Source organism: Amblyomma mixtum, chromosome 1 (assembly GCF_055824585.1).
Source record: "Amblyomma mixtum isolate Tamu chromosome 1, ASM5582458v1, whole genome shotgun sequence".
NCBI lineage: Eukaryota > Metazoa > Arthropoda > Arachnida > Ixodida > Ixodidae > Amblyomma > Amblyomma mixtum.
Genome location: NC_143012.1, coordinates 179909875 through 179925302, shown reverse-complemented (window position 1 = coordinate 179925302; position 15428 = coordinate 179909875). Strand labels below are relative to the sequence as shown.

The 15428-nt window shown below is 52.0% G+C and overlaps 1 protein-coding gene across 5 annotated transcripts in view; it reads left to right on the top strand.

The window, feature by feature from the left end:
• The window catches only part of LOC149370118 (uncharacterized), a 144602-nt gene that overhangs the window by 36707 nt on the left and 92467 nt on the right, over nucleotides 1–15428 (top strand). For all 5 annotated transcript variants that reach the window (XM_089560123.1, XM_089560115.1, XM_089560128.1 and 2 more), the window contains exon 9: nucleotides 7647–14579. In XM_089560123.1, coding sequence (XP_089416249.1) covers nucleotides 7647–14579 — 6933 coding nt within the window. The remainder of the gene's footprint in view (nucleotides 1–7646; nucleotides 14580–15428) is intronic.

Here is a 15428-nt window from a genome sequence, read left to right as displayed (position 1 = left end):
GATCATGACGATGTTTGAAGCGCGTCAGCCATCCATCTGACGAAACGAAGTCGTCGATCCCCAACATTGTTGCAAGCGTTCGGGCTTTCGTCGCAACGATGTCTCCGCTGAGAGGAAGTTTGTTGTTCCGGGCCTCCCGAATCCAAACCAGCAGAGCCTTCTCCAACTCTGGGTAAGCGCCGGTGCGCATTCGCTTTCGAGAAGTGTTGAATTTCTCGTTCTCAAATGCGTCCATTATTGTGCGCTTATTCTTGATGAAGTTGGAGAGCGTGTTCGGCTTGATTCCGAACTTCCGCGCGATGTCTTGTTTGGCGGCACCTCCCTTCTCGACTTCCTTCAAAATCTCGACTTTCGTTGCCAGGTCGAGCGTGCGATAAGATCCGCGGTTTGCCATGGCTATCAACGATGCGACTACGTGTACGGTCAATTCCGAAGCGTAGGAGCACCAGTGGAACAACCTAGCCGACGAGCAACCCGCACACTAGTGATGGGTCGCTCAGGAGCGAGCCGGATCTTTTGAGCGGCTCTTTTTTGGAGAGCGAGTGAGCGGCGGTTCTTTTGGAGAACCGGTTCTCTCTCGTTCAGTGAGCCGTGCTGACCGTGCCTAACCGTTCCGTCAGAGCCGGGTCTGCTCCAGGGTGCGATTTGCGCGCCATAGAAATCAACTGCATTCCCTTCCTTCGCAACCAACCCCTCGCCTTCAGTTGTTTCCGCGTGTGCACTGCCGCTGGCACCCGCGTTTTTAAGGCGAAAACCTCTTTTGGCTACGGCTCACTGAACGAGAGAGAGCCGGCTCTCCAGAAGAACCGCCGCTCACTAACTGAACCACGTACGGCGCCACGGCTCACTCGTTCTCTAAAAAGAGCGGTTCAAAAGACAGCCGAAGGTGAGGGGTTGGATGCCACCCTTGCCAGGAAGGGCAGGAGAGCAGTTGCCTTCTCGCACCATGGCGCGGAATCGCAAATAGTGTACAAAGCTCTCCCCTGCCGTTAAATATTAACGACTCTATGCCCCTGTCCTTTCTTGCTGTCGCTCCCCTCTCCTCTCCTTTTCTCTTCCATTTCCGCCGGCTCCAGCTCGGGTGCTTAAGATAGCAATTGCCGCGGCCGGCAACTCTTTTTTGCTTCACTTTTTTATTTTTTAAAATAAACCACTACCACCTGAAGACCCGGCTCCCGGCACGGCTCAGTGTGAACGAGAGAGAGAGCCGGATTCCTCTCCCCAAAAGAAGCACGGCTCACTCAAAACATCCGGCTCACTGTTGCAGATTTAAGTGAGCCGGTGAGCCGCTCAAATGAGCCGGCTCACTTCAGTGAGCGGAGCCGTTTTGCCCATCTCTACCGCACACGCAAATAAAGCGCTCGGCCAACAAACGCCTCGACATACGCTGTGCACGCTGCAAGCCTAATCTCGCATTATCTCGCCACTGCCAGTATTCAGCGCTGCATGCGCCTATGACACCCGCGTGGCCTCCGCGATCGGCTCCGGCGGGAGGCGGAGCCGATCGCCGAGGCCACGGCAGCCGTAGCTATGGATAATCGCACCGCTCCAAGAAGGGCGGCGCTGCGGACGGCTACGATGGCGATGACACCAACGCGGAGCACGGAGCTGTTGTAGCACTTGAAAAATTGCACACTCTACCAAAGAATGACGGTCACCTCGAGGATCCCGGCTGAAAATTAACTTCCAATTAAACAATATTACTGGATGAGGACTTCAAATTATCGAGCGATTTCTTCCATAGGGTTACATGCAAAACTGACGGGACCAGCTCTTCACTTCTAATTAACCGAAAATTCCAATTAAGCGGCTTCGAATTATCGGGAGTCGACTGTACCTTGATCCAGCGGCTGGATTAAAGCCGTGCAATTCGGCGGGAAGAATCTTACTTCCACGCTTTGAAGCTGAACGTCTTCAACGTTATGCGCTGAGCAATTGTCGATGAGCAAACAAACCTTACGTTTCTTTGCCATCATGTCACAGTCGAAAGCGGGTAGCCACTCTTTGAAAACGGCCCTTGTCATCCAAGACTTCTTATTGGCAACATATTTGACGGGCAGGCTCTTGCCACCTTTGAAGCACCGCGGCTTCGCACTTTTGCCTATCACCAGTGGGCAGTGCTTGTCAGACTCGTCCATGTTGCAGCACAGGAGCACAGTCACACGCTTTTTGCTATGCTTCCCTCCGCTGCATGGCTGGCCCTTCATGTGAAGCGTCTTGGAGGGGAGGAGCTCGAAGAAAAGTCCCGTTTCATCGGCATTGTATATGTCTGATGTGGCATATTTCTCCATTAATTCTTGCACAGTAGCTGATGCCCAAGCAGATGTAGCGTCGGCGTCTGATGAGGCCGACTCCCCACACAGCACTTTAGCGACGATTTCATGCCTGGCCTTAAAACGGGTCAGCCACCCTGAGCTGGCTTTGAAATCATTGATGCCCAGCATACAGGCATAGCCAAGTGCCTTTTGCTGCAACATGTTTCCGCTGACCGGCATCTTCTTTGCGCGCACGTCGAGGAACCACGTGTAGAGAGCCTTCTCAAGGTCCTCGTGAGCCGCTTGCGTCAGCTTTTTCCGCTTCGCGGATGTCCCCGAAGAAAGAGCTTGCGCTATCGCGTCTTTCGACTTCAAGATCGTTGACAGCGTGCTCTGTGAGATGCCGAAGTCCGCTGCAACATCTCCCTTTTTCCTGCCACTGGATGCCGCGCTGATAATCCGTGCCTTCTCTTCAAGCGAGAGGAACTTCCGCTTTCTAGATGAAGTCGCCATGCTCGCATTCATTACAGCGCACTAGCAGCACAAGCACGAGTGAAAAAAACTAGGGCAAACGCGCTGCTGTTGCCAGGCTGCTGCGTCCTTTGGCAACGGATTGGTTGCAGCTCTGGATTGGAAGAAAACGGGAGCTTGCCCCCGCGCCTTGTCGCAAGGCAGCCAGCCCGATAGTCATCAACACCAAGCTATGGCGGTGATCATGTGCGTTTCAGTGAGTGGATTAGTTGGGTCCAGCGAATGTTTAGCGAAACAAAGCAGCGTGGGCCTATGGAAGTACATAGATGGGCGGCGATATGCTTGTTTTATTGTAAGATATATTTTTAAATCGAGCTTCGCATAGCAAAAATTTCGTTGAAGCGGAAACGCGCCCCAAAAATGATTCGTTGTGAAGAGAAATTTGTTCCATTACTTTGTATAGTGAGCTGACGGGGAATTGGAAATATTTCGTTGAAGCGAAAATTTCGTTGAAGCGACGTTCGTTGTAGCGGGGTTCGACTGTATTGACGTCCGTGGCTATTTCGACGGCTAATTGACTTTTCGCCTCTAATTACTCCACATCAACCATAGCTTTTTTGTTTAATTAATCACCTTTCAATCTATTTCAGATCTTCATCTGGCTTGGTTCTGTATTTTCCCACAATTTCGGCAGTTCATAATCTGTGCTGAATGGCTGGGGTGCACAAAATCAAATTTTTGGTTGTGATTAGGGGTGTGTGAATTTTGAAATTTTGGAGTACAATAGGAAGAGAAACTGCCTTTATCGATTTGATTACAGTTAAAAACCCGGTTATAGCGAAATTGAAAGATGTCCAGGTCTTTTCGTTACATGCAGGTTTTGTGAGAAGATTCTAAAGGGCAGTGCGGAATAGAAACCAGAATAAGAAATATAAATATAAGTGGAACCATCTTGATAGTGTTTGCAGCAAACCCCATTACTCAAAGTCATGAATGCGGAGAAACTGTTGTTTGCCATCGCGCTGATAGCTTTACTGCTACCACCTGCGCCGCAGCTGCGAGGGGGTGGGGAGAGTGGGAGAGGCGGGGCACCATGGCTGACCTAGAGGAGAGCATGTGCGGTTGCACCGCCGCTGGTAGACCGGCCACAGAGGCGTTTCCTTTTGCCCGCATGTTCCCCCCCTCAGTCTGCCCGCCACTGTTGTCCCGGGAAACTGACTGTTTGCCTTGCGTAGCCGGCATGCTCTGCCGCCCCTGCTCCCTGATTACTCGAAGCTGATGGTCAGCCATCTTGTTCTAATCAGTGTCACATGTGGGAAAACCCACTTGTGCAATTTCGCATGAGGTCAGGCCAAGCAGTGTCGGAATGGGATTGGTCCACGCGATAAATGACGGAGAAGAAGAAAGCAAACAGGACCTTTGTATTGCTCTCCTGGCACTTTGAAATAGCTCATCAGATAATTTGTCCGGATACTGTGGTCTTGTCATGATCGAATTTATGAAAGCCAGTGCGATATATGAGCCGCGCACTGCAGCTTGCTGGTGGAGGCTTGCACTCTGGCTCGCAGCGAAACCTCAGGCCGCGCAAACTGCTGACTGATGGCCTGTTTTTCGAGTTTCCAAGCAGCACAGCTGTGCGCTCCCATCATTCTAGGTGCGTGCAGACGTCTCCACACTCGTGCCTGTACCCTGCCTGCAGATTAGAAGCCATTCTTCAAGCAGCAATTGCAATTACTGTGCCATCGTCGATGTTTTATATCTAGCTGGCCCATTCTATGGTAGTTTTTACTCTTAACAAATTTCATGGAAGCGATCATTTACTGCCTTCTTCCAGGCGCATTCAATTCAATTCAATTCTTTTTATTATCATTTCTTCAGCATAGTACATAACATCACTGTTTGGATCCTTAGCCAAAGGCTAGTTATGGATCCATGCAATAAAAGCAAAGAGATTAGTGCAAAGAGATGGATTAGAGCAAAGAGATGGATGCTGGGGTGGTTTGTGAGCTATGGCACTGCATCCATGGAGTGAAAAAGAAACCCCACAAGTTATGTTTTTACTCGTGTAATGAGCCCACTTTTTTTTCTCAGAAAAGTTGACATCAGTTATAGGGAGCGTTCACTACATGGGGGAAAAAAAATTCAGCAGATTTTTTTGTGAGTCACAATTTATATTGTACGTCCACCCGTCCATCCATCCATCAACAAAGCACTCAGTCACCCACGTTCGTGTTGCAAGTGTTTAGCATGTATGCTGTATCTCAGCACTATCTGAAAATTTTGTGTAGTCAGCGGTGCCGGCCAATTGCAACAAGAGAAAGCAAAGATGCTGAACACCGCGGCCCTGAAGATCAGGTGCGTGGTTTTTACGCGAGGTTAAAAAAAACTCTCTGAACAGTTACGGGTGTGTAATGCGAATGTTCAAGCGTTTGCTGTGGTGTGAAAGGGGTTAGGCATTTTCTCCCCCACTCTCGAGCTCGCCAAATCCCTTGGGGGGTCTGAAAGTCCTGCTCCCTTCATAGCATTTCAGTGTAGAGATAGATGTCTTACGGTTTTCTGGTTTATAAACTGCTATATGCTCTTCCCCGTGCTCGAGTGCCGGCTGACTTTCTAAGCGTACTCTGGTGCAACCGGGCACAGCAGCACTCAGAGCAAGCCACCGCCGTCAGGCCTCTGTCATTGAGAAAGGGATTGTGTGAAATCTGTGTCTCTGTGCTTCTGTCCAGGGCACACAGCGTCTTGGCGCTCTGCCAAGCTCGTCGCCACTGCCACAGGAGGGCTTGTCAAAAGATAAATATGCTGTGAGGTTATCGGTGGCGCTCTGCCAAGGTCTGTGTTGCGGACAGCACGAAACTGAGGAACGCCCCAAGAAAAGTGAACTTTAAAAAAAAAACGCTAATTCTCAATCACAAAAGTGTGTGTGTGGGGCAGGGGGCTCTTAATGGGAGTGAGTTCATTACACGGGTAAATGTGTAAATTATTATCTTTTATACGCGAGATTCTTGATGAAAATTCAAACATTACTTTTCCTTTATTATGTTATCTGCACTGATGTCCTTTACAAAAGAGGTCCTCTTAATGGGAGAGATGGGGCGGACAGCCAAGTGAGTGACAAGTGATTCTTATTTCAGATTGTCTGTTACATCCATGTCACTTATAACAGTGGAACATTCTTGCGGGCTAGTTGGTTTGGATAATTAATGTGCACTGACATTATACCGTACACTGGTCTGTAGCATTTTGCGTCCATGAAAGTGCCACCGTCGCAGTTTCGATCGAACCTCTGCCTTCAGGTCTGCAGCTAAGCACCGTTGCCACCGAGGCACCATGGCAGCATGTGTCCTTCGGTTAAGAGAAGCTTTTGCAACGACTGCGAACCGCTGTGACCCATCAAAATGATGCTCTGCACTGCACTGTCGAGAAAAGAAAAAATAATAGTACAATGCTTTTATGCAAGAAAGTGCAACTCCACGAGATAGCGCCTACATACCATCACACAAAAATGCAGGGAAGCTGTCTTATGGGCATTCGCTCGCATGGCACATGCCCCATGTTGCCTTCGGCGGATCAAAAGGTGCATAGGTGGCGAGTACACATCCGCTTGTTAACGTAGGGTTTAAACAGTGGCGAGCCAGATGCTCATCTGACACTGCGTTGCAACAGACGTTATCGCAAAACAGAGATGATGAGATACCGTTGGCACGTGCACATTGCCTGCGGCGGATAGAAAGGCACGGGGTACACCTGCTTGTAGAATTATCGACAGCCATGCTGCAGCAGTGATTCAAGAGAGACGCACGGCTGCCCAGCTGGGCAGCTTTGGAATGCTTGAGCCAGAGGGAAAGCAAAAATCAGAACGAGGAGACGAATATCGGTCACACCGGAAGAGAGATAGGAACGGAGGCTGTGATGAAAGCAAACTAGAATGATGTTGTTTTCGAGTAGTATAATGTGAGCTGTCGCACGCTCTCACTCTTAAGCTTCCTTCGCCTATAGTACAATAAACATTCTTTCTGCAATAGTCTCTGACTTAGAGGCCATTGTATTCATTGTGTTTGTGTAAAATACATTTAGACACACCTAGCAGGCTCACATATCTTTATTGAAGGCACTTCTGTTAAGACACGCTTCTCATAAGACAAACATATTTTCATGGTCCCTTCCAGTTTGTCTTAATGGAGTTTACTGTGTTAGCAAAGCTCAATAGAAGGCTTTCTAGGCTTCCTTTTAGTCTTAGTTGTGGTTCGGAGCTGTGTTATTACATCTCTGTGTTCTGTCTTTTGTGCTTTGTTGCTCTGTATTGCACTTTTATAATGGAAGTCAAGCAACTCGCTGATTTAGCAGTCCTGGTTATAAGTTTCATGCATATACAGCAAATTCTGAGTGTGCTTTGTTCATTATTGGTCGCTCTTATTATATCATAAGGCATGTGTCTAGTAAATGCAAGTATTGGAGGGAAGGAGTGTGCAGGAAGATTTTTTTTAAATGCTCACTTTTTTGAAGAAGCAAAATGTTAGGAGGGGCTTCAGGGGCTGTTCATTTACTACGGGCATAAATTGTTAATTGCGGGGTTTAACGTCCTGAAGCAACACATGAGCTACGAGGGACGCTGTAGTCGAGGGCTCCAGAATAATTTAGACCACCGGGGGATCTTTAACGTGTGGCGACATAACACAGTATTTGGGCGCCTTTTACGTTTCACCTCCATTGAAACATGGCCACTGCAGTTGAGCTTCAACCCAAGTCCTCTGGCTCAGTAGTCAAGCTCACTAGCTTCAACTCCAGTTTTGAACGGAGTTGTGATTCCCTGCAGTGGAGCTTTCCAACATGCGGAAATTTTTTTCTTTATTCCTTTGAACTAGTTCATAGCAGCAACAAGCATGAGGCACGCTGTTAAATGACTTTCTCTGCTTCTTGCAGCCTGCTGAGGTGGACCGCTTCTTTGGAAGGCGCAAGGACAGTTCTTGCCAGACTGATGACCTGCCCGCGCCGCCCCCCCAGCCGCCTCCGCCTGTTCGCCCTGAGCTTCCTGTTGGTGCCATTGCTCCTCCAGCCATCTTGAAGAGGACCCGGTTGCTGTCACCTGCAGTCACGAAGGGGCCTGGAAAGCCGCTGGCTGTCAGCATTGTCTGTTCGAGCCGCGCCTCATCATCTGACGAAGAGGATGATAGTTCCCCGCCGTCAGCACTCCGGCAGACTGAATCTATCAAGGAAGTGCCAACCGTGCAGCAGGCAGTGATCACAAGACCGAGCCCTCAACCACCGGTGCCACAGCAGCTGCCTTCTGCTCAACCGATGCCACAGGACCCAACAATGCAGCAACCAGCATTGCCACAGCAGCAGATGACACCAGGCCAGATGGTGCCAGACACCCAACAAAAATTGCCTGCTGAAGTAGAACCTCCATCCACAGTGGAGACTGCAGCATCACAGTCAGTGGTGCAGCAGCAGATACCAGTCACTCAGCAGCCAGTCACAGAACTCCCATCCAAAGTTCAACAGTCGGTGGCTGTGGCAGCTAGCGCAGTGCCCATGCTTGAGCAGGCAGCTGTTGTGTCATCCGCTCAGGACTCCTGTCCAATGCAGCAGGTGATGGTGACCACATTTCCGACATCCGACGGATCGCAGGCAGCAGCTGCAGTGCCCATTCAGCGTCTGCTTGAGCAATCACTGCTCGGGTTGCAGCCTGGCCAACAGCTTGTCCTGCAGCAGCTCCCACTGCAGCTGGCGCAGCAGCCCGGCATGGCTCAGCAGCTGGTTGTGCCCATCTCACAGGCAATGCTGCTGCCCACATCCACGGTGCAGCAAGCCATAGGGCAGTCTGGATCCCTGCAGCAACAAACAGCCCAGCTGCTGACCATCCAAAAGACAGCACTGCCTACAGTCCAACAGCAGCAGCCCACGGGTGCTTCCATGCCTATGACCGTCCAGATGTCGGCGGACCAGGTCTTGACAGCGTCGGTCGTAACGAATGGACAGGCTTCAACCCAGGCGATTCAGATTGCAGCGCTTCAGCAGCCCATGATGGTGCAGGCCGTGCAGTCTCAACAGGGTGTTACTGAGCAGTTGCTAGTGCCTCTTCAAGTGACTGAGGGTCAGCCACTGCCGGTACAACAACCACTGGCTGGCCAAGTCCTGTTGCAAGCATTAGCAAGTCAGCAGATTCAAAAGCCATTGGTTGAGCAAACAGTTGCCTCACAGCCTGCATTCAACCAGTCGCTACCTCAGCTTCCCTTGCATGTGGCTCAACAGCCTGTGGCCCAACAGCCTGTGGCCCAGCTGCCTGAGGCTCAGCAGCCCATGACCCAACAGCCCGAGGCTCAGCAGCCCGTGACCCAACAGCCCGAGGCTCAGCAGCCTTTGGCCCAGCAGCCCGAGGCTCAGCAGCCCATGACCCAACAGCCCATGGCCCAGCAGCCCGAAGTCCAACAACCTGTGGCCCAGCTGCCCGAGGCTCAGCAGCCCATGACTGAACAGCCCCAGGCCCAACAGCCCCAGGCCCAACAGCTCGTGACCCAACAGCTCGTGACCCAACAGCTCGTGACCCAACAGCTCGTGACCCAACAGCTCGTGACCCAACAGCCCGTGACCCAGCAGCCCGTGACCCAGCAGCTCGTTACCCAGCAGCCCGTGACCCAGCAGCCCATGGCCCAGCAACCCGAGAGTCAGCAGCCCTTGACCCAACAGCCCCAGGGCCAGCAGCCCCAGGCCCAGCAGCCCATGACTCAACGGCCCGAGGTCCAACAACCCCAGGCCCAACAGCCCCAGGCCCAACAGCCTGTAGCCGAGTTGCCCGAGGTCCAGCAGTCCGTGGCCCAGCAGCCTGAGACCCAACAGCCTGTGGCAGCACAGGCAATAGTACAGCAGTCTTCAGACCAAGTGTTGCAGGTCCCACAATCATCTGTTCAACCACAACCTTTACAGCAGCTGCCTTCACAAAGTAACATTCAGGTGATCGGGGCTCAAAAGGCAGCTGACCAAGAGATGGAGATGGAGCTGCCAGTTTTGTCAACGGAGCAGGGACCACAAGTCATTGGTACCAGTGAGGGCATTAAGGCACAGGTTCAAGGTCAGGAGTTGATGGCACACCTTGAGACCCAAAGTGACAATGCCCTGGCACCAGCAGTGCATGTACCTACTCAAGAAAGGCCCCAAGAAAGCTACATGTCCCTTTCAGAGAAACATTTCGAGGAACAAAATGCAGACAAGCGGCAGTCTCAGGTTGAAGGGAGAGCTGTTCAAGAGACCAAAGTGCAACAACTACCGCCTGAAAAGCCAGTGAACCAGGACTTGGCAAGGTGCAATGTAGCTGAGGTTGTGCAAACTCAGAGCCAACAACAGGAGCTACTGCCACATTCATCTGCACAGGAAACAAACATGACACCACCTGTGGCTGCAGTGCAAGGAACTCTGCCTGAGAACTTTGTGCAACCTTTGCAACAGCTGCAGGAGCAGCAGGCTGAGTTGTGCCAAGTTGAAGCTGATATGACGGCTGCTCCAGCGACTGAAAGGCACGAGACACCTGCTAAACAGCCAACAGAGGAAGGAAGGGCAACGTACAGTGCGGAAGTTGCACTGCCGCAAAGTCAGGAGCAAGAGTCCATGGCAAAATCTCATGCTGGAGAGGATGATGCTAAAGTGGCACTTGCAGCTCCACTGCTCACACTGGCACAAGTACCAGTGCTTCAAAGTGGACTGGTAGCAACACCAGCAGGAACGCCGTCGGCTTCGTCGCCTAAAGTAGTGCCAGAACAGGAACTGAGTGAACAGATTGTTCCTTCCACTCCTGGCCACACAGAGGACACATCACAGCAGCCCGTGCTGGGCGCTCACAGTGAATGCGACAGCCACACTGAAGTGCCAGCTACGCACGATGAATCTGGCGTGGGCTTGGTTGGCAGCGTTCCTGAAGTGGTGCCACAGCATTTCGCTGAGCAGGAAGCAATGGAACAGGATCATTGCGAAAAAGGCACTGTCATCCAAGAAAGAGAGCAGCATGACGTGCAAGAAATTGAACTGGCCACTGGCCGAGAGAGCACTGCTGATGAAGATGGCATGCCACTGGCTAGTACTTCCAAAGAACCGACGCCTCCAACTTTTGCTCAGCAAGAAGTTAAAGACCAGGACTTGTTGAGGCAAAACATTGGCCTTGAAGGTGGCAGGCAGAATTGCCTTCAGCAGGAAGTCCTTTCTCATGAGGAGGTGGACCCAGAAGGTTCTGATGCAGCGGCAGACGTTGATATGCCCCAAGTTGGTAGTTCGGAGATTGCTCCTTCTGACGTAACGGTTGACCAGCAGGACCAGGTGCCGGAGGGCTTTGAGTGCGAAGGAAGTGAGCGGCGTGACCTTCAAGAGCTCCAGCTTCACAACGTTCCTCAACAAGAGGTGCCAGAACAGGCGCTGGGTTCTCAACAAGAGGTGCCAGAGCACGCACTGGGTCCTCAACAAGAGGTACCAGAGCAGGCGCTGGGTCCTCAACAAGAGGTGCCAGAGCATGCGCTGGGTCCTCAGCAAGAGGTGCCAGAGCAGGCACTGGGTCCTCAACAAGAGGTGCCAGAACAGGCGCTGGGCCCTCAACAAGAGGTGCCAGAACAGGCACTGGGCCAGGGCAGTGGTGTTGAGCAACCACAGGAGCGTACTCAGCAGGTTGAAGGAATGGACTTTTGTCATTCTGACAGCCAGAGCCACGATGTTGAAGATCAGTCTGTGGTGCAGTTTGAAGGCACGTGTTCTGCTTACCAGAAACACATCAGGGAAGAAGACAGCTCAACAGACCAGGTTGTTCCTCAAATGGACATTGCTCAGGACGGTGCCTCTACTGACACCTCAGAGGCAAGGGATTGCGTGATGCATCACACTGTGGAAGATAGAAGTGCTTCGAGTGAGTCCTCTGGTGGTTCCTCTGAGGGCACAGTGCAGCAAGGTGGAGGAGCTAGGGTCGTGGAAACAAGAGGACAAACTGAGGCAGTGCCATTATATTGTGCACAGCAAGAACAAGGTTCTGAAGTAGCCGGTTTGCAGTCTGCTGCACCCCTTCCCGACGGAGGTGACTTGACATCTGGAAAGGAACATTTGATATCAGAAGTAGGAGCGGTGCAGTTAAACAACCAGGCACTCGAAGAAAGTACAAATGAACCGGCTAATGCTACTGGACCTGTCATTGTGCAAAGTTCAAATGAAGAGATTGCTCAACAGCAGCTGCCTTCAGAAAGGCGTGTGCAGCAGGGAGTTGGAGCACCGGGACTGTTGTATGGTGGCCCATTTGGTGACGATGCTTCTGCCAGCTCCGAGGATAATGACGGCAAGCTGCTTTCGCCAGCTATTGATGCACAGTGTCCCACAGCTGGAAGCCTCGGAGGCACATTGCCTTCTTCTCCCACATTTTCAGGTGCAGGAGTGCCAGTTCAGGAAGCCGAGGTCCCTGAGCCACATTGCCGTGAGCAAGGTGCAGAGGCATCTGAGGCTGAGGCACCCCAGCCCTCCTCCTCTCCGCTTGAAGCGATCGAACCTGACTGCAGAAGACCAAGCCTGACTGAAGAGCAACCAGTTTCGACGGTGGTTGAAGACTCTTGCCTTCCTGATTCTTCAGCTTTGAATAATGAGTCTGACTCTGCAACTGTGAAAGCGTACCCTTGTGGTATTCGCTCTGGGGAAGTTCCTGTGGAATCACCCGTTCTGCCCGGTGGAGCTCAAATTCTGCAGCAGAGCATTGAGGATGGCAACACCTTCATTGTTTCTAGTCAGCAGCATCCTATGCATGTTTTAGTGCCGTCACTGGATGCTGCAGTTGCATCTCCGGTCGCTCCTTCTGACAGTACTTGCGGCGGTCATGCACTCCGCTCATCTGCAGGGACTTATAAACCATTCGAGGGACGAACTAGTAAGGTCCTGCCAGTAGAACTTGGCACACTTCCTGAAGCACCTGCCACTGAACTTTCCACTCAGAAGAAGGAAGAAAGTGAAGGCTCTGTCAATAGGCCCCTTGGGACAGCTCCCGGTCTTCTGCTCTCAATGCCTGAAGGTGTGCCCTTCCATGACAAAGAGAAAACAGTCAGGCTACCTAGTCTTCTAATGCACAAAGAAGTGGTTCAGTCTACCAAGGTTGTTCAAGAATCACAGGTTGTTTCTTTACCAGAGGGTGCAGAACATAACGGTAGTTCCGAAGAGGCAGGCCCCTGCGTAGCAGTTCCTCTTCGAGGTGTAGTGACTCACGGTGAATGCGAGCCAAGTCCAGAGCGAGCTGAAAGTGAGCCATCACCAACCTCACTACAGGGCAGCTTGGACGTCAAGAAACCGCCAGACCGGTGCCTGGAAGCAGCACCTGGGGATGTTGTGCCTTGCAAGGATGAGCCTTCACTCAGCAAGGAGCCCGCTTCACCGCTAGCCACTGAAGCCTTGAAGCGCATTGCCTTTGACAGATGTCGTACTGAGACTCTTGGAGACCGAGAGAATGGAGAGGAGGAAGCAATGGATGTGGACGATGCGCCACATGGCATTGCCAAGTCTGCCGAGGTCCCCTTGGTGGTGCCTCCTTGTGTACGGGATGACGGGGACATTTTCATGGACGATGCTGACTCTGCCTCAAGCTGTGAGGCATTGCACATAGTAGAGTCTATTCCCGAGGAAGATGCCAGAAGCACAGGGGCAGCTTTAGCTGATGAATCTCAGGAACTGGGTGACTCTGAGGATCACAATGCGGCCGGTCATTTTTTAGTGGTTAGTGGAGGCCGTCGCGTGGCGGCCTCCACATGCGCCCAGATTCCTGTGCAGTTGGTCGTCTCGGATGGGGCACAGCAGCTAAAAAGGCTAGCTTGCAATGTCACATGCCGCACAGTGCAGCAGTCACGGAAAACTTCAAGTGCATGTCCTTGTGACAGACCGACTGTCCAGTTTACAGTCGAGCTGAAGCTGGGTTCGAAGTCGCCACCGATGCGCCCATTCACAAAGAGGGTTGTTGCCCGGCCCACAGCAAGGCGGCAACGGCCGAGGCGATTTCAGTTGCGGTTCAGGCCAAGTTCTTTGCCACAACAGCGTACGTCACCTGCCATCAACCCTCATGCACCACTGCCTGGTGCTGGAGGCGAACACCTGCTAGAGCAGATATCCATGATTGTTCTCACTAGCGGCGGATGCCAGGGCACAGAGTCTCAGGGGCCAAGTGACAACCTGGAGAAGCCTGGTGAAGACACTACCACTGTAGGTGGCAGCACTAGTCAACAACCAACAGGAACAGACGGGCACAGCTGCGTTCCACAGGAAGTGCAGCAGCTTCAAGAAATGGCTGCTCAGGCGGACAGCTCGGGCAATGCAATGGCAAGCTCATCTGGTTCTGGCAGAGGGTCGGGTTCAGAGAACTCAAGCAGAGCTGAACTCAAGAGCCCCAAAAAAGAGCCATGCAGTGACCAGGACCAAGAGGACAGTGGTCAAGAGCAGTGCCCAGAACAGCAGCCACCCCAGGGTCGCAGAGGTATGCTCAAGGGAAAGCCAACAAAGCGCAAAAGGGAGTCGTCTCCCGCTGGGGTGGCCAGTGCAGAACCTGCAGAAGATCCTGAGTCTTCAAAGTCATTAGCAAAGAGGAGAACCTCCAGGAAGCGGCACGTGTCTGGAAGTGACAGCCTCCGGGATGGAGCCTCCGGGGATGGACCCACTCAAGGTCCGGTCCAGCAGAAAGAGCAGGGACTGCATTCTGCTGATGCTGGGCAGCAGAAGAAACAGCGGTGTCCCAGGAGGAGCGTGACACCCAAAACTGCCAATGGCAATCCAGGCAACGATGAAGCTTGCAAGGAGGACAACAGCGTGGACCATGGATCCAGACAAGCCCCTGGCCACTCCACATCAAACTTGACTCATGCGGTAGGTAGCGGTGCTGCATGTAGCTCGTTCTGTTGCTCTCCCTTTGCTTCAAAAGGCAGAACCAAGCCTATGGTAAAGCGGGCATTTTATCAGCTATATCTTGTATGTCGGTTTCTGTAAGGGATCGGTAGTGTATGCGGGGTCATCGGAACGCGGCTGGGAGCGCTCAAAGCGAAGCGTTTCCTTTTTTGGAACGCGGCCGCTCGTGAACGCGCCGGGAAGTACGGGTGTCCCCCCCGCCCCGCGGTACCGATTCGCGCACGTGCTGGTACGAATGTGTATTTGTGTTTGTTTTTATTTTTATTTTGTGGTGGGGAGGGTGATTTACCCTACGGTAGTTGGAGGGCTGGCCATGCTCTCGATTAGCCAATCATATGAAGAGTGTAGAATGATTGGGTGCTACCAAATGTGGGCCGGGCCTTGAGGTCTTTAAAACCGGGCTGCGGCGCCAGAGAAAAGGTTCTGAGCTAAGGTCAGGTGCTATGCATCTTCGGCTACGCCGAGTAGGGGCCTCCTCTAGTATTAGCCAGTTCCGCCTTTTTGTTGTTTGTCCTTTGCCCTTTAATTTGTCTCTAGTGCCTGAACTTGTATATGCTGTAAATATTTGTGTATAAATCTCCAAGTAATCCTTTTATCCCTGCATCGTAAGTCATCGCGAAACCGTCTCTGGCGGGGCACCTCTGGTGCGAGGAAGAAGAAGAACCTGTGAACTTTACTGTTTCCTTTACTCGCGCGTTACGATTCTCGGAACATCCCCAGCTTCTCCACTTCCATTGGTGTTACACTCAAGCCACCTGCACCTAACCATTAGTAATGTATCTCCTGAATATGCCATCGTAGGTGGTTTTA